General features: G+C 43.0%; 1 protein-coding gene across 2 annotated transcripts; it reads left to right on the top strand.

The window, feature by feature from the left end:
- The first annotated feature begins 417 nt into the window (after positions 1 to 417).
- iffo2b (intermediate filament family orphan 2b) lies at positions 418 to 27,498 on the top strand. 2 transcript variants are annotated; one of them, XM_041952958.1, is made up of 8 exons: positions 418 to 954; positions 18,150 to 18,210; positions 19,555 to 19,650; positions 21,214 to 21,384; positions 21,928 to 22,076; positions 22,697 to 22,868; positions 23,011 to 23,109; positions 24,207 to 27,498. In XM_041952958.1, the coding sequence occupies exons 1-8, from the start codon at positions 479 to 481 to the stop codon at positions 24,438 to 24,440; spliced, it is 1,458 nt and encodes a 485-aa protein (XP_041808892.1). In that variant the 5' UTR covers positions 418 to 478; the 3' UTR covers positions 24,441 to 27,498. The 2 variants fall into 2 exon arrangements, with proteins under 2 accessions (XP_041808892.1, XP_041808901.1); XM_041952967.1 differs by lacking the exon at positions 19,555 to 19,650.
- The last annotated feature ends 159 nt before the right edge of the window (positions 27,499 to 27,657 follow it).

The raw sequence follows: 27,657 nt of genomic DNA, 5'->3' as shown, positions 1-27,657 counted from the left end.
ACCGCAGCACATGGAGACCGGATAGAGCCACGGCATTAACGGGGAATGACAAAGAAAGAAGGTGGACCGTCTTCCTCTGTGTATATGAACCCGGCACAGCACCAGCGGCTCCTCAGACAGACATGAGGTTGACGGGAAGTACAGCTGCTGTTTGCTGCGGTCTGCGTCAAACCCCTCGCCCCGTCGGAAGATAATGCCCTCGGTGCCTCTTAAAGGACTTTCTGGGTTCATTATCAGCTCGTGCCGCAGGGCTCCATGCTGTCAGCCTCTTGGTGGTAAACATCCAGCAGGGACGGTGATGGTCACCGGGTCTCCAGCCACTCAGCCACTCGCAGCATCTGCATTGTAAGGAGAAACTCGTCCTGTGGGAGTGGGATTGCGAAGGAATATGCAGAGATAAAAAACACAGTTTTCGTTGCTGCATCCGAACCAGACAGAGCCATAGTTGGATTTTTTTATTGTTTTTTTTTTTACCAACATGAACTCGCTGTTTTTCTCCGATTCTCCGCCCGGCCCGGTCTGCAACGTCCCCGCCGGGTCGGGCGCGGTGACCAGCGCCCTGCGAAATGACCTGGGCTCCAACATCCATGTGCTGAAAACCCTCAACCTGCGATTCCGCTGCTTCCTTGCCAAAGTCCACGAACTGGAGAGGAGGAACAAGCTGCTGGAGAGCCAGCTGCAGCAAGCTCTGCAGAGACCGCTGCACCGCCACCTCTACGCCCGCGAAGTTGCAGTGCAGACGGACGGTCCCGAGTCGCGACTGCCGGGCACCATCTGGAGCTTCACCCACGTCCGGAGGCAAGGGGAGCGCTTTGAGACCCTGCACGGGCCCGGGGTGACGTGGACGCATCCGGACGGAGTCGGGGTCCAGATAGACACCATCACCCCAGAGCTGAGGGCTCTGTATAACGTGCTGGCCAAAGTCAAGAGGGAGAGGGACGAGTACAGGAGAAAGTGAGTAAAGACTGATGCGCTGATGTGAGACTGTGTCTGTTGATGTTGCTGATCGTTCCTCCGCACAGATGGTAATCTACAGCATGTTTGCATTATCAAAACATACAGTAGCTTAGTAATTTTTATGCCTGAAAACATCCGAATGTGTTTGACAAGATACTAATCATTTGCAGGGGAGGAGCAAGAAATCAAAGGCCCTGACATGATGTTTCTGTGGGCCCCCTTTTCTGTTCAGGGCCCCTGTCATCACTTCCCATCACACTAGCTACAAAGAAATGAGAACGAAACAGAAAATAAGAACAAAATGTCACTTCATACCTCCGTGGAGGATTTTACAGGAATATTTCTCATTAAGTCGTCATCATCGAAAGGCCCAAGTTCAAGCGTTGACTCACTCAGTGCAGATGTTGCAGTTTATAAGCCGAGAAGTCGTTCTGATGTGGTGCTACGTTAAATCAAGAGACCTAATCAATGTGGCTCTTAAAGATAAGCTCGTTCTTGACTTGTTAGATTCACATCAGAGTTGAAAAGATTAGGTGATTAATCGTTTAAAATCATTTTTTCATGAAACAAAAATGTCAAACATCATCTGGTTCCAGGCTCTTTAATGCAATGATTCGCTGCTTTTCTATGTGGGATTTTGTAAAAAAAAAAAAAAAGAAGATCTTTTGGTTTTGGACTGTTTGTCGGACAAAATAAGACATTTGAAGATGTCACCTTCCTCTCAGGGAAACAGTGATGGGAATTTTTCACAGCTTTTGACATTTTGTAGACCAAAAGATGAAGCAGTCAGTGAAGGAAATGATTTCTGAGTGGGTTGGAGCGATGTGAGCGGCGTGATCGAGGAGCTGTTTTCATCCACCATCACTTTATGATTTCTATCTTATCAGTGTGACTGCGGGTGTGGCCCGATAAAATGACGACCAGACGACCCTCTGACAGCAGAGTGGAAATATTTCACAGTGACAGAGAGGTACTATTTCACATAAATGGGCCCTCAGCATTTTAGCTTCACAAAGACTTTTATTGTGAAATGAACCAACGCTGTTTCTCACACTCTTCTGAGGAAATTCCTTTGCATGCCTCAGTCTCCACCAATTGTTCTTGTCCTTTAGTCACATTAATTGTGTTCCCTTGAGGACTCACTGCAGCGTCCCTGGCCGACCCGCGTCACCGCCGGCCGGCTTGTCTGGCTACTGGAGGAGAAACATGCCCAGCTCCTGTTTGCTGCCGTGATTCAAGCAGAGAGGCATTTTAACAGGCCCCAGTCTGCTCGGTGAGGTCGGCTATGACGAGCGCCGGCTTCCCTGTGAGAGCACTGACTCAGTGACACAGAATGCGTGTGCTCTCCCACTCCTGTGGGAAACTGCATATCCTGTCCAGTCATTCTCTGAAACAGCAGCATATCCTTTTTTGTGCAGTTCTGCTGGAGAAGATGAACGGCAGGGACTGGGACGGCAGCCAAATTGAAAACTGCTGCGGCTGAATCCCAATATTTTGGATCGCCATCTGCAAAAAACGGGAGCTCTTAAGTCATTGAAACTACCATTCCAGTTGCTTTTTAAGTAGGGGTTCAGTTAGCAAAATACATAAAACGACTGCACTTTGCACATTCATTCATGAAATGTGTATTATGTCTCCAAATAGTGGCTAAGATTTTTACATAAGTATAGGTATGGTGTGTTTACATGTTACTTTAATGACACGTACGAGTACCAAAGTGTCAAACATGTTCTTATTATTCGTCCTACATCTAGAGAAGTGAGGAACAAGACACATTTCCTAGCTGCTCTTTATTGGCCAATCATGATGGTAATCAATCTCTTTCCCTCCCTCTCACATTCCTTCTCTCCTCTGAGCTCAATAATTGCATCACTGGTGAGTTCACTGCCCAGTTATTTTCTCTCGTCTCCGAGTCTAAATCCTCTTTACTACAGTCACGTTTCAGCATTCAATCCCCGAGCCCCATCCTGCCGTGCCCTCTCTGTTCTGTTCCTTTTGTGTTCGGCCATTCCTTCTGCCGTCACTCCACCCCTCTTAAAGCCCCTCCACCCCTCTCTCTGTGTCACGCAGACTGCTTCATAAGCTCAGCTCCGACGGAGGCCCCCCGCACCCCTGAGCTCCCACACCGTCCTGGTGATTTATTAAAGCTTTACGAGTGTGGACAATCACAGGAAGACGGATGGCCAGCTGATCCATTTCTGACTTGGCCGCTTGCACTCATAAAAGTAGCATTCCTCTCCCTGATCAAGAGCCCATTTTCTGAGCCGGAGGTGACATTTATGTGTCAAACGTTGTTGTTTGTAATATGTTCACTTAATGAGGTTGCATTGTGAAGTGAGTTCAGAGGCTGCTTGAGTACATGAAAAGGCTGAAATATAACAGAATCCATGTTTGCCAGGACAAATGTACAATATGGGCCTAGAAATTAGAAGTGTGCGATGTGGTTCTAAAATAATGTCACAATATTTCAGGGTATTTCTCTGATAATGATATTCTTGACAATGACAAAATCCAAAGTAAAACTTGCCAAAGATCTGGTGATGCTCTGCTGAGCCAGTGTAGTTTGTCTGCTTGGTTTAGGACTGACATCATCTGTTTAGCTCTCCTCATGGATTTCTGGCCTCATACTTAACTTAGTGTTTCTGCTTGAGGTGGTGAAAAAGTTTGTTTTATTGCCCCTCTAGTTTTTCTAGTCTTCTTGCACTTCTCGCCTATTACGTATTATTAGAATTCTATCACATTAAAAATTATATATTATTATGATATATGAAATGTGAAAGAACTAGTAGTATTGCAAATGTGCTTCTGAGATGAAACTCATGACATTCTGGAACAAGTAAAGGCTGTTTTTGCCCTGACTTTCCCTTTAAAATAATACACTTTTGTGAACAGCTGCAGTGTAAACAAACATAAACCTACTTGACATAATGCACCTTTTTAGATATTTGACAGTATATTTTGTTCTGGACACTTAACTTCACTTTAAATGTGTCACCTGTGAACAGTGTTCATGGAAACACATTCAGATTGAATGGTAGAAATAAGGCTCTAGTGTGCTGATATTTCCAGTTTCCAGTTCATTTCTCCGACACACACTAATTGACCTAGATTATATTTCCAAATCTCTCCTTGTACAACATCCTCTTGGTAGAGAACAACAATGCTCTTTCAGTTACTGGATGTATTTCTGGATCTGGTCAAGCTCTTTAACCGATTTAGTGCACATACTTAACGATTTTATCTGATTGCTGGCTTTCAGAACACTGTTGTTTTCATTCACTGCCATCAAATGCAAATGGGAGCTCGATCACACACACGGTCCCTCTCTCACACGAACATACAGCACATGGACGTACAGTCGACCAAGGACGGGCTTCGTAAATTATTATATGAGGATCCACTTAGTGCCACAGTGTCTGGACAGCGGGGTGACAGACCTCACACGCAGACAAACGACCGTGCAAAGGAGGATGGGTAAGGTCAATGCCACTGCCCTCATCCACATGTTTTCAGCCCACTCTCTTGGATCACTGTGAAATATACCACTTGCATGTCAGTGAGTCCCTGCCAGTAATTGCCACCAGCGCGCAACAGTGCTTAAAACGGCCATGAAAACAGTGGCTGACACTGACGAATGTATTTGACAGTCGACGACAGACTGCATGTTAAGCTAAGAATAGAAACCATGTCAGGCTGAGCTACCTTTAAGTGACCAAGACGCAAAGTGCACATTTGTTTAGAATTTACATGTTGGTGCTGCAATATTGCAGACTGCTTTATCCATTATGCAGATTACTGCACAGACAGAAAGATAGGGACTAAAAGACAGCAGTGACACTTGTGCTAATATGCTAATACGTTGTCAGCAAGCTGCATGCATAAAGATAAGGGAAGTTATTTGCTTATTAAAAGATGAGAGGACAGTATACAATTGACTTTACATGCATTTCTGTGGAATAGAGGAAAGACAGGAAGCAAAAGATGCAGAGTGCAGGATCATTTACAGCATTATACAAACTTAAGGTGCAATGCTTGCTGCAGTGGTTTCGACATGCTGTTGTGCTAAAGGACACATTAGCTACCAGATGTGCCCCGGGTGGGACTCAAACAAGAGATTCCCGGTCACTGCCGTGGCCTCTCCTAATTGGCTGTTTATCCGATCAGTGAGCAGAGGCCAAACAACTGTGCTGCTGGATCACAGTGTGGGCGACACAGGACGTATAGTGAACCAGAACGGTCTCCGGGCCTCTCGGGCATGTTCTTCCTGCATGAATAATTCACACACCGCCGAATTTAGCTGCGTGTGGATCAATGCGATGAGAATTCACCGAAGACACTTTTCCGAGGCTTTGATCTTTTCTTCCAGCGCTTAAGAGAGGGGAAAGGCAGAGCTGAGCATCTCTTTTGAAAGCGGGATTCGGGGTTGTCGTAACGAAGAACTGACTAATTACAGGGTGAGGTGTGCTGTGATTCCAAAGCTGAAGGTTGCATTGTGTTTCAAATGTCATATATAGTCACGTAGAGCAGCAGCGATGAGCTCTTCAGCCTCTCCCCCGTCTGTCTTTGGTGCTGACCTGCCCTGCGTATAATCCAGGCCGTCTATTCATTAGAGGGATTTTCTCTAAGCCGTCACCTAGCACCAAGTCTCCAACCCCCTGCCAGCCCTGCACCACGTCCTGGCACGCAGCCGCCGCTCTGAACTGGGGCCTCTCGGAGTGGAAGCCTCCCTGCTGCTGAGATACAGCGAGGGAGAAAGAGAGAGAGCTCAGCTCACTAAAACCATTGAGCTCCAGATTAGAGTCCATATTGTTCCTCTCTTACTCCCTCTTCCTGTCTGCGTGGCGTGCTTCGCTTAAGCTCACAACATGTTGTTGAACTTGCAGTCTCCAGTATTAATGCTCTTTAATGCTTAGAAAAAGTACTAATTTTGTAGATATGGCCACCATTACAAACCTTGGTTGTTCTGAGAGGAAACATTTAGGGATATATCTTATTCCTCTGTGCCACTGTTGTCCAGAAACACATCAGTGATGCCACACTGTTGCACTGGCCGACATGTTCTGTCATTATAGTGAACATGGGTGTTTATTTTGAGCAAATCCCACATTCACTCACTCACAGTCCTGCTTCTGTGAAGAGCAGTGGTTATCAACCTGAGGGTCAGGACCTCCCAAGGGGTCGCAAGATAAATTCGAGTGGTCCTGAGATGAACAATAAGTTAGGAGAGAAGAAACGAAGCACAGAATGTTACATTTTTCTGGCTTTCTTCAAATCGTTGCCTTTTTTCTCCTGAGATATTGGAGCATTTTACGCCCTCAGGTAAATGAATCATGAGCTCACAGCCACAGTCATGAGCCAGAAAGACTGGGAATCACTGCACTAGAGCACCAAATGTGTATTAATCCGCAGCTAAAAGCAGTGTTTAAGTTTTTTTGAGCAACATTTCCTAAAAACTACATTGCCCTGCTATTATAGAAAATTAATCTGAATTAATATATTTGTAACATGTTTTTACAGATTTACAATCTTTTAGGAACCAGTGGGCTCGGACCACAGTCAGGACAGGAATGTTGGAAAGTACTGAAAGACAGACTTGCGCATTATTGGGTTTTTAGTTTTCATACAATAAGGAAAATATGGATAAAGAAACAAGGCCAGTCTCGTCCTTTATGGAACATACAAACTGAACAACATGAAAAAATGTTCTCTCTCTGGGTGTGATGTGATGATGGGACTGTGTTTCCCTTCTGCCTCCTTATGCCTTTGTTCTCTCTCTGCTGTGCTGCGCAGCTGCGATTGATTATTCATGGGTATCGATACAGCTGAGAGCAGTGGCGCGTTGCCATATTTAAAAGTGCAGGAATGCACCTGTCTGTTTGTGAGCACTGACTGCGTGGGGAGAGGTGAGCTGCACCGTGGGCTCGGCTGGTGGATTATTTTGGAATAGCAGTTGCGGCCTGAAGCAAAGCAGCAGACAAACAGTTTGTCAGGTCAACTAAGTCTTACTGCTAAGACCATAATCATCAGACCTAATCTTTATTTACACCTATTAATTTAACAAGTGTCTTAGCCTTTCTGTTCAGACCTGCTCAGTCTGAAAAGCTGTTGCACCTTTTCCAAAGGCCTGGGTGTGCTGACGCAGCATCCTGAGTTAATAACCTCTATATTTCAAAAGCTGGTTTTTCCAGAAGAAATGCTGTTTTTTTAGGCACCTTCGAAAACAAGCACACAAATCTCTTAGCAGTATAATGTTGCACGTATGCCAGATAGGAAGATCGTGTGTGAGAGCCTTGACAGGGACTTAAATCTGTCTCCATTCTCCTGCGTGCTTGACCTTAAACTAGACCAGATGTGTCTCTTCTCAGAAATGTATTGCGAGATAAAGTGCTTTTGTTGCAGTGTTTTCTCACAGCAGCAAAAAAAAAAACAGTCAAATTAAAGGCACAATCCATGACCACTATGTAAACAAAGCCAACACTTTTATCTGTATCAGAAACCAACAGAAATATAAACCTGTATTGAAATAACTAAATATTAAAGGCTGAGTCTTTAACACTGTTGTAGTACTGCTGATTTTCAGTGTACATTCATATCACACATACTTCATCTTTACCAAACAGGCTAACAGCCTTTCTCCATCTTCACATCCTTCTCCTGCATTTAAGCAGAACAAAAGAAAAGAAATACTGCACATTAGGGGGTCTCCAAATCAAATTACTTGAAAGCTGCTTGGGGCTGGGGACTCGTTGGAACTTTTTTTCCTGCTTACTATAAATTAGATACTGAGCAACTTGTACGCTGCTTCCTGCGCCAGATGTTTAGTAACATCGCTGTCCTCTTAGAGAACAGCATCTTTTCTTTACAGCTCAGACAGTTATCGCTCACATTAAACTGCAATGTTCACGTCTCTTGAAACTGACTGTGCTCCATGTCTACTTTTCCTTTGGGTCCAGAAAAGAGGCATTTTGGTGTTTGGTGTGAGGCGGTAAATCAAAGTGCTGTTGGTCCTCGCTATGGTGTTTGTGGTGACATCAATGCTAAATGGGAAATGGGAAACCAACTTCAATTAAGGCTGCAACTAACAGTTATTTTAATAATTGATAAATCTATCAGTTATTTTCTCAACTAAATCGTTTAGACTTATAACACGTAAAAAATATATAAAATAAAATAACAATTTCCTAAAGCCTGAGGTGGCATCTTCAAATGACTCGTTTTGTCCAACCAACAGTCCAAAGATATTCAGTTCACATTCATAGAAGACCAGCAAATATGCACACTGAGTGGCTGGAACATGAGAATTTTTCAGTTGTTAGAAGTGCAATAAATAAATGCAGTCCATTTATCAAAGCTGAAAACAACATTACACATGCAGGGGATGCTTTGAAACTGTGTTGTGGGCTGCATCCGGCCCGCAAGCCGGGAGTTTCAGCTCTCTGTGTGTGATAAATTGAAAGCTAACTGTGGTCAAGAAACCAGATTTCTCCTGAATAGAATAGTTGCAGTTTTATGTTTACTCCTGGGGTTCATCCTGCAGGTGTGTGTACCCAGAGTTACAAAAGACATTTGTCTAGTGGTGATGTCTCATAGCTCTATTATGTCTCACATAATTTGAGTGTACACACCCTGACCAGTGAGGCTTTGTGCCAGAGGTGAACATCTCCGTCTTCTTTTCTTATTTAATGGGATGTCGCTCCCAGTGCAGCTCCACCCTAAAGTGGCCCGGGCATGCAGGCCGTTGTTTGTGCTCTCATCCTCGTGCTCTTGCAAGAAATCTCACAAATCCATGTCATTTGTCACCCAGAACATCCCAGCTTATTATAGGATTGATAGGAAGTCTGGCTCGTGTTTGCACTGTACAAGTCAGGCCTTTAGAGCTTTTGTGCAGTTAAATGTCTTGTACTTATATGATGAGTCAACAGCCAGGGGCCTGGGCTATTATGGTGGCACTACAACGTGGACCGCCTGAAATTAAATCAGTGGGATAATAACAACTTAACAGCACAGGAGTGTGTAGGACAAGGGCTGGGGTGAGTTTGCAGTGAGGGACTGAAGACTGCAGGGAAAACTGATTTTCTGTCACAGCGCTCTGTCACCCCCTCTGCTGCAGGCTGCACTAATAAGCAATAGATGAATTCTTGTTCCTGTTCCTGTGTTGTTATCAGCTCTCCTTGTTGCTCTTGACTGTGTTGACTGAGAAAAAACAAAACATAGAATGCGTCAGTGAAACGTGATTAAAATCTCCCTTTTCAGATGCTTATCAGTGATTCTTAAGTTAGAAACACTTAACAAAAAACTCATTTGACAGCAAAGAGATTTAACTGTCAGCCATTATAAACAAGCCGTTCAGTTTGGGGTGGTTTCACACTGGCAACACCTTTGCATGCCACTACAAAGATGGATCAGTCACGGTTTGAGAAGTTGTTGCCATTATAAACACTTACGCAAGTTTCTTTGAAAGCAATTATCCACTTTTTCTCGGGTTGCTCTGAGGTCATCGTTTGAAAGTGATGGTAATTACACGTGAACACCTACGCGCTCGTCGACAGTCTGAAGACGCTACAGCTAACCTGACAGCGGCATCCCTCAGGCCAGAGAAAAGAGGGCCAACACAAGCTTTTGGGAGTTAAGCAATTAGATAATGCTTGAGCGTAGTGCAAACAAGTCAAGCTCACACCCATTTTGTTGGGAAAAAGTCAGTGTGGTAGAGTTGTGTGGCCAGGTCAGGAAGGAGGATTAGACATGTTTAGACAGATTAGACACCAATTATGTGTCAGTCCATGAGTATGATGGGAGGAACCACTGGTGTCGTACCAAACCCTCTATTCAGATTGATGCTTTGATCTCTGTCCGCTAGAGTCTCACCTTGTTCCAAAGAACATTAGGAATATAATTTGTGTCCAGACCATCTTTCTGATTAATGCTGCCTTGTTGTGTTGCAGCTAGTCCACGTTATACAAGACTTCACTCTGCCTGAACTCGCTTCTCAGAGCTCCTTCTGTGTCGTAATCGATGAAAAGGTTGTTCCATTGAGCGAGGATTTACGGTAGATTATCCATGATATGACGTTTTAGTCTGCGATCATTCATGGAGATCCGCTGACACACATGAAGCTTCTGGAAGCTTTAGGCCTGTCTGAGTGCGTGTAAATATACCGCTGTTGCAAGAACTTAAATTTAGAGAACAGGTTAAGACAGAACATTCATCAGACTCACTGATTATGACGCTTCCCCGTGGCTGCAGCCTCTCATCCTCAATGTCAATGCTATTTTATCAAATCTGTTCCAAACATGCATTACGTCCCAGATTTGACAAGTGTCCACCAACTGATACTGTGCTGCTGGAACATTTTGTCTAAATGTCCTGAAACACTGCACTTACTGCCCAAAAAAAATCACCAACTTTATTCTTTTTAAACAACATCGTTCAAAGTTGTTATGGAGCTAAGATGTTCCAGTATTTCTTTTTAATATTACAACGTCAGATGGTGGTGGTGGTGATAATTGCCATTTAGTGTAATAATGCATGTTAATGTAATACTGTGACTTTGTGAAGAATAAAGTTTTACTTAATTGTGCAGCAGTTCACTACATTCATTACAGACAGAAACAAAAAAAGATTGAAAAGAGGAAAAACTATTTTATCTGCATGTAACATTATATGTTTTTTTCTTCATATGTGCATATGTACCTGTATGCACAAATGAAATAAGTAATTTTGTATTTATGTACAAAAGATATCTACTTACATGCAATTTCTTCTTAATATGAGGACTCAATAACATTTTCATCCTATTTGTATTGCATTTTACATAATATAGCTAATCTAGCAGCAGTTCATATACTCCTTCCACACCGTGGAAACACACGTGCAGCTCCAGTACAGTTTTATTGAGCGCATTATTTAACATAGATAACCTTCTAGTGTTTATTTAGCTGGTGATGAATACTGATATGTTGGGGAGTGCAGGCAAATAACCCTTGAAATTTCAAGATTATTTGATTTTATTGCCGTTAAAGCAAAAAGTAAAGTACTTTGGTGAGATCACTGAGTACACAAGATGAACAGGGCAAAATTCAACACGTCATACACAAAAATAAGTCTAACTAAAAATGTTATAAAATCTATTACTATTATTCTAAAAATACCCAAATGTACCATAAGTAAATGTAGAGTATAAAAGTACAAATGTATATAAAAACAGGTCTAAACGTGTACGTTTAGCATTCAGCAGTTTACCACTCACAAGCTGAAAAATGTCAGCGAATGCTTCTTCTCTTGAAGCTCCCAGATTTTGATCAGAGCCGTCTGTATTTTCTCTCTGAAGGAGGATCGCTTGAAAGGAAAAGGCTCAGTGAGAGCTATCTCTATCAACTTTCAAAGCTTTCAGATAAAGGTGAGCTTTGCAGGCCGAGACCACAGATCGGAGGGGACAACCAGTAGATTAGAATGCAGTCCTCATCTGTCATAACGAAGCTGACCTTTTTTGGTCACTGTCGTCATATTTCACAACCCGAAAGTTTGAAGTTCGGCTTAAAGCAGCCGGTTAATTGGAAGAGACGTTTAAGGTACACAGTTGGTTCTCAGGAAGAGGTCTGGTAGAGTCATTTATTAGACGTCTGTTCATTTCAAAATACCAGTTTAAAACTGTGCTGTGGAGAAGTGTAAAGACGTGTTTGACACACACACACACATATATACACACATGTGCATATATGTATGTATGTAATAGCATTAAAGGCCCTCGATAATGGTGGCTTGGGGAAAATGTCTGTGGTCACTTAGCAACACCAACATTCCTCCAGCTCGTCCTGGCGGCGTCTGTGTCCTGTCTAGGTTAGGAGGGCTATATTTATGTCTGGCCATGCTTGTGGAACATGGAGCAGAGGAGTCATCCGCCAGCGAGCGATGGCCCTGTGCACAGTTTACATGATCGAGTGAGCCAGGAATTAATCTGCGATTAATCTGCGTGCACTTCCGATGCAGGCCGGTTGCACGGTTTCCATGGACACGAGATGGCTCGAGAAGAAAATGCGACTGATGGGGGAAAAATGTGTGCGGGTGTGTTACGGACGGAGGTCAGGGAGATCATGTGGAGTTAGTTGGAGGAGAGAAATGAAATGAGCTTCGACCTTGGTGCGTTGTCCCGTCAGCAGAGACCCCCGAGCAGCCAGACAGCGGGCTCCTGAGCCGCTCTACCTGCCGGCCCGATCCATTTCACGTGGCTGCATCATTAGCACGCCACACATGTGTCTCTGTGGAGTCTGGGGAGGCTATAGATTACAGAGCATCATGACATTCAATCGATGACCAACTATAGTCATACCCCCTCCCCTCGTTTTTTCCTCTCACCAAAGCCTTACATCGCTCACTATTTCACATCTCTTTGCCACAGATGCTTCTTCCCATCACGCTCCTCCTATCCAGCCATGATTATAGGAAGAATCTGTACTGACAATAAATTACAGCCCCGGCTCGTACGCTGTGTTATTGCACATAGAGGAGGGGGAATGCTGCTGTCACGGAGGAGACATTATATAGACACCTATAGGGATCCATGGGTGGATCACGTGCTCTCTGAACTCTCAGACGTGATTTATCAAAGCTGTCAGTGGCCCCGTTTCATATGAGCAGCTGAGCTCAATGGGTGTTTGTCCTGCATGTAGCCAGATGTATTGATCCTCGAATCTGTTATCATGTAACACTTCCTGTTATACTATTGCCTGCACTCATGAGAATGAATTGTAATGGCCCTATAAAAACCTCGTCATAGTGGTTAGACTAAGAGTCTTGTTTTAGAATAAATCATATGAAGAATTTGTGTCCTCACAAGTATTTAAGAATAAATGAATGTTCTTCTGATTAGTATTATTCTTATTATTTAATGCATCAGGTTTAGATTTAGAGTTTAGGTTTAGGTTGGGCATGAATTATGGTAAAGAATACTAATTATTATTGTGATGTTTTAATATTATTGCATATTGATATTGTATTGCTAACATAGACTGTATATAAGTGATGATGATTTGTTTCCAGTTACCTGCAGAAACCCATAAATGCTCTGGTTATTGTTAAACATTCCCATATACCCCGGAAACAAATATTAATCCTGGAATTAAAATAACATTACTTTTTACAACATTTTATAACATTGTACTAGAAATAATGAACCCCCCAAAAAACATAATTTCACCATATTACTTTAAGTATTTCTTAATGTATGCTTCTATTTAATTAGGATGTTTTACATGTGGACAAGCATAAAAAAGCAGTTCAATATATACTCTCACTTGCTAGTTTATTAGGTACACCTTGCTAAAGCTAATGCAGTTTAATAGAGTCCTGCACAACAGTCCTACCTTCATGAAGTCATGTATTGTATTGCATTACAGAAAGAGGTGTTTCTGTTGTAAATACATAGGCCAATTAACTGTATACCAACAGGTAACCATGAACATTAGACTAATGAGGAAAGGGTGACATTGCTTGATTTTGGCACCACAAATAGTTTGAGGAATGGCAGGAACTTCACTTTAGGGTGAAAATTAAATAAAATAAATGACTAGTTTAGAAGCAGTGTATTACAGTCTCTAAAGGTGTGTGTTAAAGGGTTAACCTGCTCTAATGCACAGGATTCCTTTCTGAGCTCGTAATTTGATGTCCGGTTACTGAGAAATTCCACTTGGTAAGTAACACTTTCCACTACATCGTATAGTTTAAACAGGGTGTTGTTTGACTCAAAATTTTATTTGCTATGAGTAACTGAGGCTTTGTGTAATGATGCGTAACCACACCTCAGAGCTTTCCCTGTGTTCCTCCTGGTATTTACTGCTGACTCTATGCTCCTTTGGTAGTTCCCGCCTGTTGCGTTACATTGCAGTGGTCTTTGGAATTTGATCATTAATCATGTGACAATCACCTCCAAGGTATAATTTTCATCATTTTGACTCTAGCAGAGATCAATCATCAACATTTAAATTTAAATCATTATTTGTGCCATAAAACAATCACCATCAGCTTTGCCATTGAAAAGTGCCAAGCCCAAGAACATTAGCGCATCAGATGTGCATGTGTGCTCGCTGTGTCTGCAGGCACACTGATGAGAAAACATTCAGACAGCTTGCGTGCAAACATAACTCCCAGACATACCACAAAAGGCAGGGAGTGTTAGCTGGCAAGCACTGCAGGAATGCCTATTGTTCAGCAGGCAAAAAATTTATGAGCAAATGTGTGTTTGATGCGAGACACTTGATTTTGCTCCATCAGTGCTGCACTGTAGCTTTTCATGAATCACACAATAGGTAGTTTTTTGCATCCATTAAAATGTGGATTTTTTTTTCATTTGTTTCATTTGAACAAGTTTACTCAGCAGTGCAATGTATAGGATATGGACAAAATTATACTTTAAAATGTTCAAATTACAGTATGTGTTGTGTTGGAGAAATATCTACTGCAGTTAGCATGCTAACCAGCTAACCTGTCTCGTGTGCAAGAGGTGATAGTCCGATAGTTTTAGCTGGGAGATGTATGCAACTGGTGCGTTTGCTACGTTTCACAGGATGTCTTAGTTTTTTAGTTTAATACACAAAATAGGCTCACAGACTGCCAAGAAAGGAAATATTCTCACACCTATTTTCCTTATCAAACTGAAAAATACAACTGTCTGAATTCAGGTTTCTGTCTTTTACCGAAAGATGAGGTTAAGTGCCAAATTAACTCACTGTAAAACACACTTCACTCAATCTCAACAGAAACAAAAAATGACTCACCAAATCTGTTTTGTCTTTGTATCACCGCAACAATCATCAACTCTGGTTTGGTTCTCCGGGTTAGATGTGAAAATATTCTGGCTCTAGATTCTGATTTTCTGCGCTGCTGTTGGCCGACCTTCCTCTCGCTCTTCTCCTGGTTCGCGGCCCTCCTGTCCCGGCCTGCCGAGTCTTTGTCGCCCTGGAGTCCTAGTTGGGGCTGCGGTGGATCACCTTGGTAGAGTTTTGCCTGTTGTCAAACCGGCCTCCTTCGATCTAGGAGGTTGTGTTCGGCCCTGATCCGGCTCTGTCCACTGGGAGGCTGCTGAGCCCGGTTCCACTGCCTACAGAGCAGCAGTAAGCGGTTACTCTGGTGATATGCTGCCTCCTATTTGTTTGGAGAAACATACAACAAGTGGCCGATTCCTACACGTTGTGCCTTCAAGTGCTTCTGTAAATCATGCAGTACTGATTTGCAGGTCCAGTGTGTAGGATTTAAGGGGATCTATTGGCAGAATATGGCAGAAATGAAATATAATACTCATAAGTATTTTTTAATTAGTGTACAATCACCTGAAATAGGAATTTTGTTTTTCTTATATCTACAGAGGGAGCAGATGTCCGCCATGTTCCTACAGTAGCCCAGAACAGAAAAAAACAATCACTGGCTCTAGAAAACTCATTTTCTAGAGCCATCATAAGGAGGGTGAAGCGAAGGGTATTCAGGTGGTTGCAGTCTACAACCTAACAATTGTGGTATGTTTACTATTAGATTTGATTGAATTAATAAAATGTGGAAAAATTAGGTAACTAAATACTAATCATTTATTCTTTAAAGGGCTTAAAATTGTCTTAATGGAAATTAGAAAGAATTTTTCTGTGGCTCTTTGAAAAAACTTCCATAGTTAAATTTAGGTTTTGTCTATTTTAGTTTAATTTTGCCTCTCAAAAACAGACAAGAAACCACTGTTTATTGCAGCAGTTTCAATTCGTGTTGTGGCTGAACCAACGCATCTGTAACACCACCCAGTTTTTGATTTATTAGAGCAGGATTGCAGAGATGTCTGGCGGTAAACAGATGTCTGTGAGTTCACACAGGCTCCAACCCTCCTGCTGTCTATGTCCTTGTAAGGAGACTCCGGGTGTGTTCGTTTGACTGAGTCACGCCAAAGGTGCAGGAAAACCAGAACCAGAGCTAGGGCTGAGAGGCCAGACAGAATACTTTCACTAAGCTGTGGTGTCATCTCTGTTTGGATTAGCCTTTTTAAACTGGAAGCTTGAAAACAGTCGGTGGTTTTCCGTTCGACTTTCATGAATTGCAACTGTTCCAGATAATGTGGAAGCGGCTGCTGCTTCGTTCCGTCAACGACTCCATTACCTTTGATAGATGACATAAATAGCCTTGACATATTGTTGACAGAGAGGCTTCCCCTCCATCAGTCGCTCGATTTAATCATGTTGTCCAGTTATCACCCGCAGCATTATAGAAAAGGACGTGGTGGTTTCTACAGGAAGTGACACCACAGGCGATGCAGGCGCTGGGACAAACGCGTTTGTGTCTTGCGGAGGATGTGATGCAGTTGTGTACTCCGGTGACCTCAGCCACAGTCCTGCGGCAGACAGGCGGAGTGTTGTGGACACAGTGAAGCAGCTCTGCCAGCGTTTTTAGAACAAGGCTTCAATCACAGTGCGAGCTGGCACGCCCAGCCAAGGAATACTTCTCTTTAATTAGACAGCGTGCATTCAGTGTGTCCTGGATGGCTGAGTTTTGTTGTGAAAGTGAGTTTCTAGTGACGCATGTCGTGATGCAGAAGTGACTTCTGGCTGTGCTTGTGTTTCTCTATGATAAAGGCTATAGGTCAGCTTTCTCCTCTCCAGTAAACACATATGGTCAGGCATGCATACTTACACCACTACACACAAGACATCCCACTGGCTCACCCAGTCTCTCTCTCTCATACACACACAAACACACACACACACACAGAAAACCCCCTCTCAAATGATTCTCCTCTGTCGTCGTCCATGTGGCCACAGTGGCTCATCAGCACGTGTGTCTGACTCTGGGCGGTTGCTTCATATTACTGAATGAGCTCCTCAGACTCTCTTTTTGGGAAGCGTCAGTGACTCAGCACGCCTGCCGTCTCATATCTCAGGGAGTGTGTTAGGAGCAGGTTGAACTGACCGGCGCAGTGCGGGCGGAGCGATCTGTGCCTTGTGCGCAGTACATATGCTGCACGGCAATGAAAGATGCTCCTGATTTTGTTTTTACACAGCTGCCACAGTGCCGATGAGTAATATGATCTGTCAGGAGAGGGGAAAGAAAACTGTGTTGCTAATCATGGCTTGCAGCCAATTGCAGGGGGGGTCTGGAGCTGTATTTTTAGCCATGCTACCAGCACAGCTCTGGGATGGTTCGTCCCTCAGTTGGTTGGTCCATGACATAGGTTTACACTGAAATATCTCAACAACTATTGGATTGATTGGCATGAAATGCGGCACACATTTTCACGTCTCCCTCAGGATGAATTCTAATGATGTTTGCGATCACATGACATTGCCATCAGCCTTAGCTGTACTGTTTTACAGCATGCTAACACAACGCCAACACGCTAAATGATGGTGAACATGGTAAACATTGTACCTCCCTAACAAAGCATTTTGGCATTGACATCGTGAGCATGTTAGTATGCTGACATTAGCTTTTAGCGCTGCTGTGCCCGAATACAGCCTCACACAGCTGCTAGCATGGCTGTAGACTCTCAGCCTTGGGTCATTTTATGTTGCTTGCAAATTGACTAAACTAATAACATGAGCTGCTTGTTTTAGTGCGACTTATCTGCCGAACTGGCGACTATGATATGATAAATAATTAAATTTATCTTATCTTCAATAAATATTGGAATTACGCCTTCTACTAATGGCTTTGCACAATGGTTGGTAGCATTAAGACATGGGACGATTTATCTCCGTAGGTTTCGTATCCGTCAGCGGCATGAATAAAGAGTTTCACTGGCTTTGAATTGTCAGATTCCCCAGTCCTGAGACTTTATGAGGAAAGATGTTTGCATGAAGGAATTCAGGCTGCAGCAGAAGTACTCCACCCTTCTGGGTGTGTTAAAGCTCAATTGTCCCTCTGCACTCGCTCAAAGGTGCAAAAACTATTCATGAACAACGTCTGCTGTGTTTGGAGAAGGACGGAATTCCATTCTCTCTCTAATTCTGTTATTGAGGCGGTGGGGTTGTAAAGATGACCGTACAAAGGGGGAAGGAAACAACAGAATGAAAAAAGGGGGGGAAGTGGGTGTGAACCCACACTGTCAAGGGCATTTTGTAATCAGAGATGGGAGTATTATCCCCACAAAAGTACCATTAACCTGCCTAGTGGCCCCCGGGGGACCAGGCCCAGCAGTAACTGACCCACCTCTGTGCTCTGTGTTGCAGATGGGAGGAGGAGAAGTCCAAAAGAGAGCAGCTGGAGTCCACGGTGGAAACCATGCAGCAGGTTTGGAAACATAAACAATGAAATATATTCCACAAACACATTCATGCACAGCTATTTGAAGTCTTGCCAAGGGTCACTTACCACACGCAGACAAGGAGCACGAATAAAATCTGAGCAAAAAGCGTGAGCATACATACATTTTCAAACTTGCTACTACAGCACATGCATAAATATTTATATATAGCTCAGTTCTCCGTGGTGCTTCATTCAGTGTGGACTCAGCAGAGCTGTACTAGAAGCAGCTACAGGAGGATGTGTCGGATGAGAAAAACCATATTACAAACCCATCAGGAGGAGTCTGTTGGCCTAGATATAGATATAAACATCAAATATCACCAGCACTCCACCATAATGCTTCTGTTCAGGGCAAAGGAAATAGATGTAGAGGGCGAAATCAATTTAAGGAGTCACACCTTGAGGCCATCGCAGCTGGTGCGGGTGCCTGATCTAGCCGGTATCCTTCTATCTCTTCCCTTGCACACATCGATCAGTGGCAGCATGCGTGTTAGTCTTAAATTCTGGGTCAGCAAAACCCCAGATAGAGAGGTGGAGTGCCATCCCCCAGAGGCGTTAACCTTTATGGAGCACACACAGATGTCATTGTGTATGGAAGAGCTGGAAATCTGCTCAGAGATAGTAAATTCAGTGCAAACAGCCATTTATTGTGAAGGGCTTGGAGCCAAAGGGCTGTTACCATGTGCTGGCTTAATACAGAAGCAAAAGCTGGCACTCTTTTAGGGACAGAATAAAGCCAACAGGGTTAGTCATCGTCTTTGTGAAATTCAATCTTTAAACTGCTGAGCACATGCTAGCTAGCTACTATGGGACGGCCATCGATTTAGTGGGAAATTATGGGGAATCATCTATTTAGCAAGCTCTGTTCGCTTTCTTGCCTGGAGTTAGATCAGAACATCTATTCCTTCTCATGTTTGTACAGTAAATATGAAGCCACAGCCTGTGGCCAGTTAGCTTAGCTTAGCATAATGACTGGAAGCAGATGGAAACAGCTTGCCTGGCTTTCTCCAATGGAAACAATGTCCCCCTGCCATTGAACAGATAATTAAGTACTTAATGAAGCTTGTCCTCTCCTTTTCGAACAGACAAACGACTATGTTACTGAATATCTGACCACTCTGTGTAATTAACAGATACGCTCAGGTGTGCTTTATTTCATTAGAAAGGCCTGACCTGAAAGCAACATGTGTCAGACGTTTATCTACCCGAATGCATGATATGAATGTTTGTTATAAAGATTTGGAAATGGTCATTGACTGATTTATAAAACGGTATCTTTGTTTACCTGGTCCGTGTCTATATGCTTACCTCACTGTGACATCCACTCAGAGCGCCCAGGAGTCTTCTGAGGTCCAGGATGAGCTTAGCGAGAAGGTGGACAGACTGAAGGCCGAACTCGTGGTCTTCAAGAGTCTGATGAGCGATGTGAGTATTTGTTCAGCGCTCGAGAGACGTCGCCATCGCTTCGCCAAGTCTGACGGCTTTCACGCCGCAGTGCTGCGTTAACCCCCACGCTTAGGGCAATCATGTTAGGCATTCCCACAGAACCTTCTAAAAAATGGTCAATTGTTTTCGCGGCTATCATTCTGATAAAGGCTGCCATTCATACAGGCCTAAATAATAACACTGAACACAGCCTTCCTTCCTTCCTTGAAAAATATATGATGCCAGAAAGCATTCAAGCATTCATTGAGAATAGCTCAAATAGCAGCTGTAGATGAAGAGCACTTCCTGTTCTGTACAGCGCTGTATTGTTCCCTGGCAGGTCTGCTCTAGTGTGATATACAGTTGTAATATACTGCAGTGGGCTCAGTCACAGCTTGTGCTTGCTCAGGGATAAATATAAACGGATGCTGTTTTTGTTTATGGACAGCTTTGTTGTTTATCTCGCTTGTCGTCACTTTTTGCATCTGCACATTGTGGATTTTTCATATTATTTTCTCTGCTTGGCTTCATCCGTGATGATGTGTGAATCCAGAGACGGGTAAGTGACGTCGCAGTAGTGGATCACGTAGGAGGCGTAGATTGTTTAGTGTCGAGGTTTTTCTAGTTGTGCTTGGACATCCTGTATTTCGTTGTATGTGCTTTAGATGAGGTGGCCCTCTTGTTGTTGCTCACAGAAAAAGCCTCCAGTTTTTCAAACTTTCACTGTAGCAGGAAGAACCAGTCTGTGTGTGATCCATTTGAATGATCCATATCTGCAAACAGAGTATCATTGCATAATTAATGACCTGCCAAAGTGATGGTGCAAACTAAGAGCTTCATTACTCTATAAAGACGCAGATGTTATCTTATTATTTTTCATTTATGGTTAATTTAACCAGGAGAGTCTCATCAAGATTAAGGTCGCTTTCACACCTAAAGGTCTGTTTGTGCGTGGATGAGGTTGTTTCAGTTTTCCAGTTGGTCCGGTTTGCGTTCACAAAGGCCAAACTCAAACGATCCAGAACGGTAAACAAAACCCTCCAGATCGGTGGATGGCGGTAACTTACCCGAAAAACGAACCGACAATGAATGCAGAAGAAGAAGAAGATGACTGTAAACAAAAGCCATGTGGTTGGAAATGTTGTGAGATTATTGGTGAGACAGTTGGCGGGTAAAACAAGAAAGTACTGTCAAGAGTGTCGTGGCCAAGCTAGGCAGCAGTAACGGTGAATTGCAAATAAGAGAAAATATGTCACAAGATCAGAATTAAACAAAAAGTCCAACATAAAGTCAAATCATCCAAAAATTCTGCAGTAAACGGAAACATAAAATATCATTTTTAAAGAGCTGTCAAAAATCAGAAGTCAATATGATATGAAAGGTAAACATTCAGATGCTAAATATACCAACAGTGTCATTGTTAAATCCTGGTGACCAACTGAACTAACTTAACTGATGTAACATGACCGTATCAGTTCTTGCCCTAGTGGATCAAGTTGACGAGCTCCATGTGTACATGGTGTGACAAGCTGTCATCTAAAACAACCATCCTTACCCCTGCAGGAAATGTCTGACCTGGACACCAAGATCCAGGAGAAAGCCAGGCGGGTGGACATGGACATCTGCAGGCGGATCGACATCACGGCCAAACTGTGCGACGTGGCTCAGCAACGCAACTCAGAGGACATGTCAAAGATGTTCAACGTCAGTCCCGCCAGGTCGCTCCCAGAGAGGGTGGGTATCCATCTGCTGTTTCACTGCCGCAAAAATATGAATTCTTTTGTGAAGGAAAGAGTCAGCACTCGACAGATGAAATCCGAGCTGCCAGTGGCTGACTGTGTGTAGTTTCTTTTTCATCAGCTGATCGTGTACTGAGTGACCCCGTCTGAAGGGGCAGGAATGAGCCCCTGCATGTTCGCCAATACACATACTTAGAAACATACACATGCCGGATACTTACAGTAGTGGCTCTTACATATGCACACACAGACGTACATGAAGAAAAGGGAAATGCTGTTGTGGTTGGTCTTCGCTCTACACAAAGGTTATCACATTGTGCCGACAGTGCTGGCTAACACCTAAGTAGAAATCCAATGTGATTCAAGCTGGTGGTTTCTCTTATGTCAGAAGTTTTTTCGCACTTTCACATGCAAAAAGTGTCATCTTTGTACACAAATTAATGTTGCATGTAGAATTGCACAATTCAAAAAAAATCAAAAACAGTAGCTTAAATGTGTGTGTGTGTGTGTGTGTGTGTGTGTGTGTGTGTGTGTGCAGGGCGCCGTGGCCTGCTGCAAGAGAAAAGAGCGTAAAGCCGTGTCTGATGAGGAGAGTTCAGAGATGGATGCCGAGCCCAGCCCTTCAGAGGAGGAGGCCCCCGGGTCGCTCAACATCACGGACGAAATGAAACGCATGCTCAACCAGCTGTAAGCGACACCTACAGCACACACATGCATGCACCAGCCGTGCACACACACACATGCCCACACACACACACACACATACACACACCAGAGTCAAGTCCTGGCTGTTCTGAATGAACCTGCACATGCTCTGCAGTTACACCAGTACAGTGGCTTTCCTGCAATGTGGCTGATTGGCACTGTGCGTTGCTTCATCTCCCTCTAGTGTTTATACAGAGTGCTGCAACTAACATACAGTGTGCTGATTCAGCAAAGCACAGTGAATATAAATACTGTGGGCATTAATTTGCTTTGTTAAAGTCAAAGTCAAAAGTAGTTATTTTTTGGGTGCCACTAATGTTTTTTACTCTCACAAAGATTGTTCATTTTGCAACAGCCTCTTTACCGATGACTAACCCCTAAAATATTTTGCAAACAAAGTTTTCAGTTTGTCTTGTTTCCATAACTCTTTCCCTTCCGTCTGTTTGTCTTCCTTTTAAGCGCATCCTCCTCTTTGCTTGTAACCTCTGCTCAGTCTGGTGGCTGTTATACTTGTCTTTCCTCTCCTTCCTCTCTCTCTTGTTCTTTCCGTTCCCTGTCCTTGTCCTACACAGACATTGTTCAGATAACTCCTTTGTTGCCAGGCGCGAGACATTTGAAATTGACGACGACTGCGACAGTCTGACGTGGGAGGAGAACGAGGAGACCCTGCTGCTGTGGGAGGACTTCACCAACTACAACGTGCCGTGCACCATCGCCGCGACCGCCTGCACCAACGCCTGCCCCTCTGAAGGCAACGGTGAAGCCGCTGACCCAGTGAGTCCTGTCTGCATTGATAGGCCTTTACAGTATATGGTTTTTAAACTCATGCAAGGCAGTGTGCAGATCATTGCTTTGGATGCTGTGTCAGACATTTTCTCATGCATGATGAATGAGGCCTCTGTCTGTGCTCTCTAAGGACTCCCAGGATGGAAGCCTTGGCAGCCTCATTGATGAAACAGAGTCACTATTTAAGACCAGAGAGCAGGAGTACCAGGAGACCATCGGCCAGATCGAGGTAGACGATCTGTGTGTGTGTTTTGTGTGAGAAAAAGACACAAAGCAAATACAAAGTAAGACAGAAAACAGAAAATAACAAACAACAGCAATGCCCCAAATCCATACAACATACTGATTCTATGCAGGTTTTTATTATGTAGTGTGTTCAGGCAACAAAGCAGACAGTACCTATACATTGATAGTATGTAGTATGGATTTGGGACAAAGCTAATCCAGGAAATGCAGATGGACTTACATTACTGGACTATATGATAGTAAAACTTGGCGGTCAACAGAAATATCAGCCCCTGCCTCCTCTCTCTCAGTACAAGCAAACAAATTCACAGGCAGGTGCAGGTGATATTCATCAGGCAATCACTCACCCCAGTGACACACCCACAACCACACCCACAGCTCCCCCCACACACACATACACACCTAGTGACAGGTGAGAAATACATCCCTGCCTATACACACACAATAACACAAACTAACTAACCGGTCGAGGTAGCGGCAGACCAGCAGCCCCTGTGTTCTGCAAGGTAAAATTAATGTTTTTGTCAAAGGAGTCTGGTTTCGACCATGGCTTTGGAAAGAACAATATTAATTCTTCTTCAGTTCCCATCAGAAAGGGCTGTATGACAGCAAGGTAAAGCAGTGAAAATATTCTAAATGTAGAGTACACTTGAACTCATTGATTTTTGTATGCCTCATTTGATTTTTTTATGCCTCTGTGCTACAGCCGTGGCTGCATTTTTGGTTATATCTCAAGAATTCATATGCTAATTCCAACCAAACTTCCTGCAAATGTCTCATAGGACAAAATGATGAAGTGATAACGTTTTACATGCAAAAGGTCAAAGGTCAAGTTCACTGTGAGATCAATTCTTCTGCAAATACCTAATGTGCAATTTGGTGGATTGTGTGAAAATGACAGTGCCACATATGAAGTTTAAAATACTGTTATATTAGCCGGGACAGTCTTTTCATGGGAGACTTAATTTAAAATGTTAATAAATCTACAGAGGGCTTAGCTTTGTTTAAAAGTGAAACATGAGTGATTTTCCTACAGTCGCTCTTATCCTCATTCTGTTTAATCTGTTTCTCCTCTTCTAGATGGAACTGGCCACAGCGAAGAGCGACATGAACCGACATCTGCACGAGTACATGGAGATGTGCAGCATGAAGAGAGGCCTGGACGTGCAGATGGAGACCTGCCGACGGATGATTAAAGGAGGCAGGAACTCTCCCTCTTTCAGCTCCGTGGCCAGCAGCGACTCAGGGAACACAGACGAGATCCAGGACGAGATTTCGGACAAGGACGCGGAGGCTGAAGTGCCCGTTAGTTGATGGCCACATAGGCGGGCTTTGTCCCATCTCCTCCTGAACGCCACTCGTTCTCATATGTATAGAGCTCCACCCTGCTAGAGAGGTGGAGCAGCCGAAATCTGGGCCTGTTTGACCTATAAAAGTTCTGATGGTCGTGCTCACTGGTGCAGGCCCAGAACTGGTGCTTTCATACGATTTCTGTTGATTAGAAAGTGGTGGCGGGGCGTCTTTGCTTCACGGAGAGAGAGGGTGCAAATAGAGTCCGAGCTGTGCTCTCTTCCTCACTGCTGCCTCGCTGGATCCTTGTCCAGAGCTTCACATCATTTTAAGGGAGAGGGAGAAAAAAATAACGTTTTAAACTGGCTGAGAAGTATTTTGTACAAATTCTTACCCTATTAATGTCCTTTTTTTCTAAAGGAATTGAAAATAGTACATATTGTGCTCCTCCACACACCATTCACATACAATCATGTACTTTTTAATATTTGATTTAGATTGTCTGTGCCCCTCCATTAGAACATTGCTTTGTTTTTGACGTGACTTACAGAGGTCCGGGTGGGGTGTTTGCAGTCCAAGTTAAGCTGTTGGGGGTTTAAGCGGCTTCTGCCAAGGAGACAAAACACGGAGTGCAGACGAATGGTGTTGGAGTTCTGGTGGTTTCTGAGGGAACTTTGCAGGGTTGCCAAAGTTGACAGAGGAAAGGAGCACAGCCTTTTGATGCATCAGTGCACTACTGAAGTTCTATGCAATTTAGCTGGCCTTATTTTTGGACTGGCTTTTCACCCTTCCTTGTTTCCCTAAAAACCAATACGATTAGCCTTTTAAGCAAAGCAGGTGTTTTCTATGTATCATTTTGAGAACTTTTTTTTTTTCTTTGTGCGTTTGAGTGTGAAATGATCTTAGAATGGGACATTTGTTTTTTTTCACGAACATCAACAGTAAAAACTGGAACAGCGCCCCCTCAACAAGGGACTAGTATCTTAATTCATGACACTAAAAGCGTTAGCATTTGATAGATGCTTCTAAACCAGGCAGCGCATGTTCTCCTTCTGATGTACTTCACTGAGGAAACCTTCATCTCGTCTTGTGCTGTTTAGTTTGTCAAGACATGTAATTTTAAATGGCTAAGATCCAATAGTTTTTATAAAGGAAATCAAATTGAAGTTGTCAGAGCCAAACGATGGCCGCCAACGTCTTAAACAAAACCAAAGGACACATTTTGAAAAGCTTCCCTCTTACATAATCTTCGCTTTTTTTTATTATGTTGGACAAACCGTTCCTTTGAGGTTTCATAATGAGACTGCTTCCTGCTGTCCTGCAGGGGACTCTGTTCCAGGCGGGTTGCACATCCTGCTTTGTCTCTTCTGAATCGGGGCTAAAAGTGTAAGACTGTACATAGAGGGCTGTAGGCATGTGATCGTACACCCCAGAGGCCTTTTTGTTCATATTAGTCTTTTTGCAACAGACCGAGATGTCTCTCAATTTCGCTTTTCAGTGCTCTCGCTGGATTAGCGTGGAAACTGATCGACGCATGGGGACAAAAGTGATCTTTTTATCACCTCTTTGTATTATAATGTATGTACGGTTTGCTGGATCAAAGACTAAGTGCTACTTCTTTCTTGAAGTTTTACAGAAGCAGAATGTTAAAATACAGGCCTTTTGTTATTTCAGCATGTTTGTGTGGAGAAAAGGAGCTATGGGTCTTTTTTTTTATAACATCTTTTTTTTTAATTAAATAGCTGCAATGCAGTCTGTGCGCTACTTTTTTAATCAAAACAGTGTCTATCCTAATCATTATTAATTAAGTGTGTTTGTGGCAGAAAATGTATTTTTCACTGTTTTTTAATCATTCTCTGTTAACCAAAAAGTGTGCTATTGCCATATTTTCTGCTGTTATTGATTTTGCAGGACTATTAAACTTGTTCCAGACGTTTTGGTCACTTATTGACTATCAGCTCACCCCTAATAAAAAGTAATTGGCCGTATAAAACAAGAGTAAGGAAGAGTCTTGCTCTCAGAGAACCTTCATATCCTTTTATGTCTGAGTTGATGTAAAACCAGCCTGATAAGTAACAAAGAGCCATTCTTTTCTTGGTACTGTACTTTATATTGACCACATCAGATGCTTTATTTATTGATTGTACGGCTGTTAACCCCCCGGAACATAGTTTGCTGTATCTTACTCTTCTGTGTTGACACTGTAGCCCTCACCACTCTGACCATCACACTAACCAGCCAACCAAAGCAAAGTGTACAGTGACATGACAAAGATGTAAATCAAGCTATGAATCCTACTAACTCTGGAAAGTCTTAGTGTTTGTACATGCTTACCACACGTTTGTTGATTTTCCCAAAATTGGAAACTCTTGCAAACTATGAGACGTTACTTTAAGTGTATTATCTCCCTTTTCATCTCTTAAAGCGGGTCAAATCCCTTCAATGTCCAGTCGATAAACTGTAGCAACCCTCCTTAATGAATGTAGCTTGATTGGAGGTGTCTTCTAAAGACCTTACAAGTAAAACCTGAGCAAAAACAACATGTAGCTGTTTAAATCCAGGGATATATGGTGTGCTGTTACTTATTGGAGACCTTGGTATGTTTTGCTTTACTTAATGTGACCTATGTAAATGAGGTCCTGGTGGATGTGAATGTTTCTTACTAAAAAGGGTTTTTATACGAGTGGTTTTTAATCAGTGTAGCACTGGCATTATGGGGTTAACTGTCGTGTCAACATACACTTTTACATGTTCATCGGCATACCTGTTAAATGTCATTATTGCTTGTATTTAATTTCAGAAACATGATGGGGACATAAAAGGTGCAGCAATACTTGTGGCCATATTTGGGTAAAACCTACTGAACTGTATTGGATACTGGTCTTTGTTTCATTTGCATCACAGGCAGCATCCTGTCGAGCGGTTCATTTGTTTGCTTTAAGTTAACTGCTTTTCTCTCTTAGGTTTGTGGATTGATTATTTTGTTTAAACCACTGATACAATGTATTCATGTGGGTCTGGGGCAGGTTGTTTCAAAATTATGAATGTAATCAATTGATACTGGGGATAAAATGAAATAAAATGGTGGATTGGATAAAAATCAAGGCTAATTTGCTTCTTTTTTTATACATCCCACTCAATAATCCCTTCTTATTTAAAGAGTAGGCTTCATGTGTTCACGTCAGATCCCAACATTTTATTTAAAAGATTTTATCCTTTAAACAACTTTTAAAGCTTGTTA

Source organism: Chelmon rostratus, chromosome 2, assembly GCF_017976325.1.
Source record: "Chelmon rostratus isolate fCheRos1 chromosome 2, fCheRos1.pri, whole genome shotgun sequence".
Classification (NCBI taxonomy): Eukaryota; Metazoa; Chordata; class Actinopteri; order Chaetodontiformes; family Chaetodontidae; genus Chelmon; species Chelmon rostratus.
Note: the sequence above shows the minus strand (reverse complement) of the source record. Positions and strands in the feature narration are given on the sequence as shown.

Excerpts from the sequence above, each read along its gene's own strand:
- iffo2b (XM_041952958.1), top strand. The coding sequence starts at position 479 with ATGAACTCGCTGTTTTTCTCCGATTCTCCGCCCGGCCCGGTCTGCAAC. Across the intron at positions 21,385-21,927 it reads CCAGGTCGCTCCCAGAGAGG|GGCGCCGTGGCCTGCTGCAA; the intron begins GTGGGTATCCAT and ends GTGTGTGTGCAG. Across the intron at positions 22,077-22,696 it reads AAACGCATGCTCAACCAGCT|GCGCGAGACATTTGAAATTG; the intron begins GTAAGCGACACC and ends CTTTGTTGCCAG.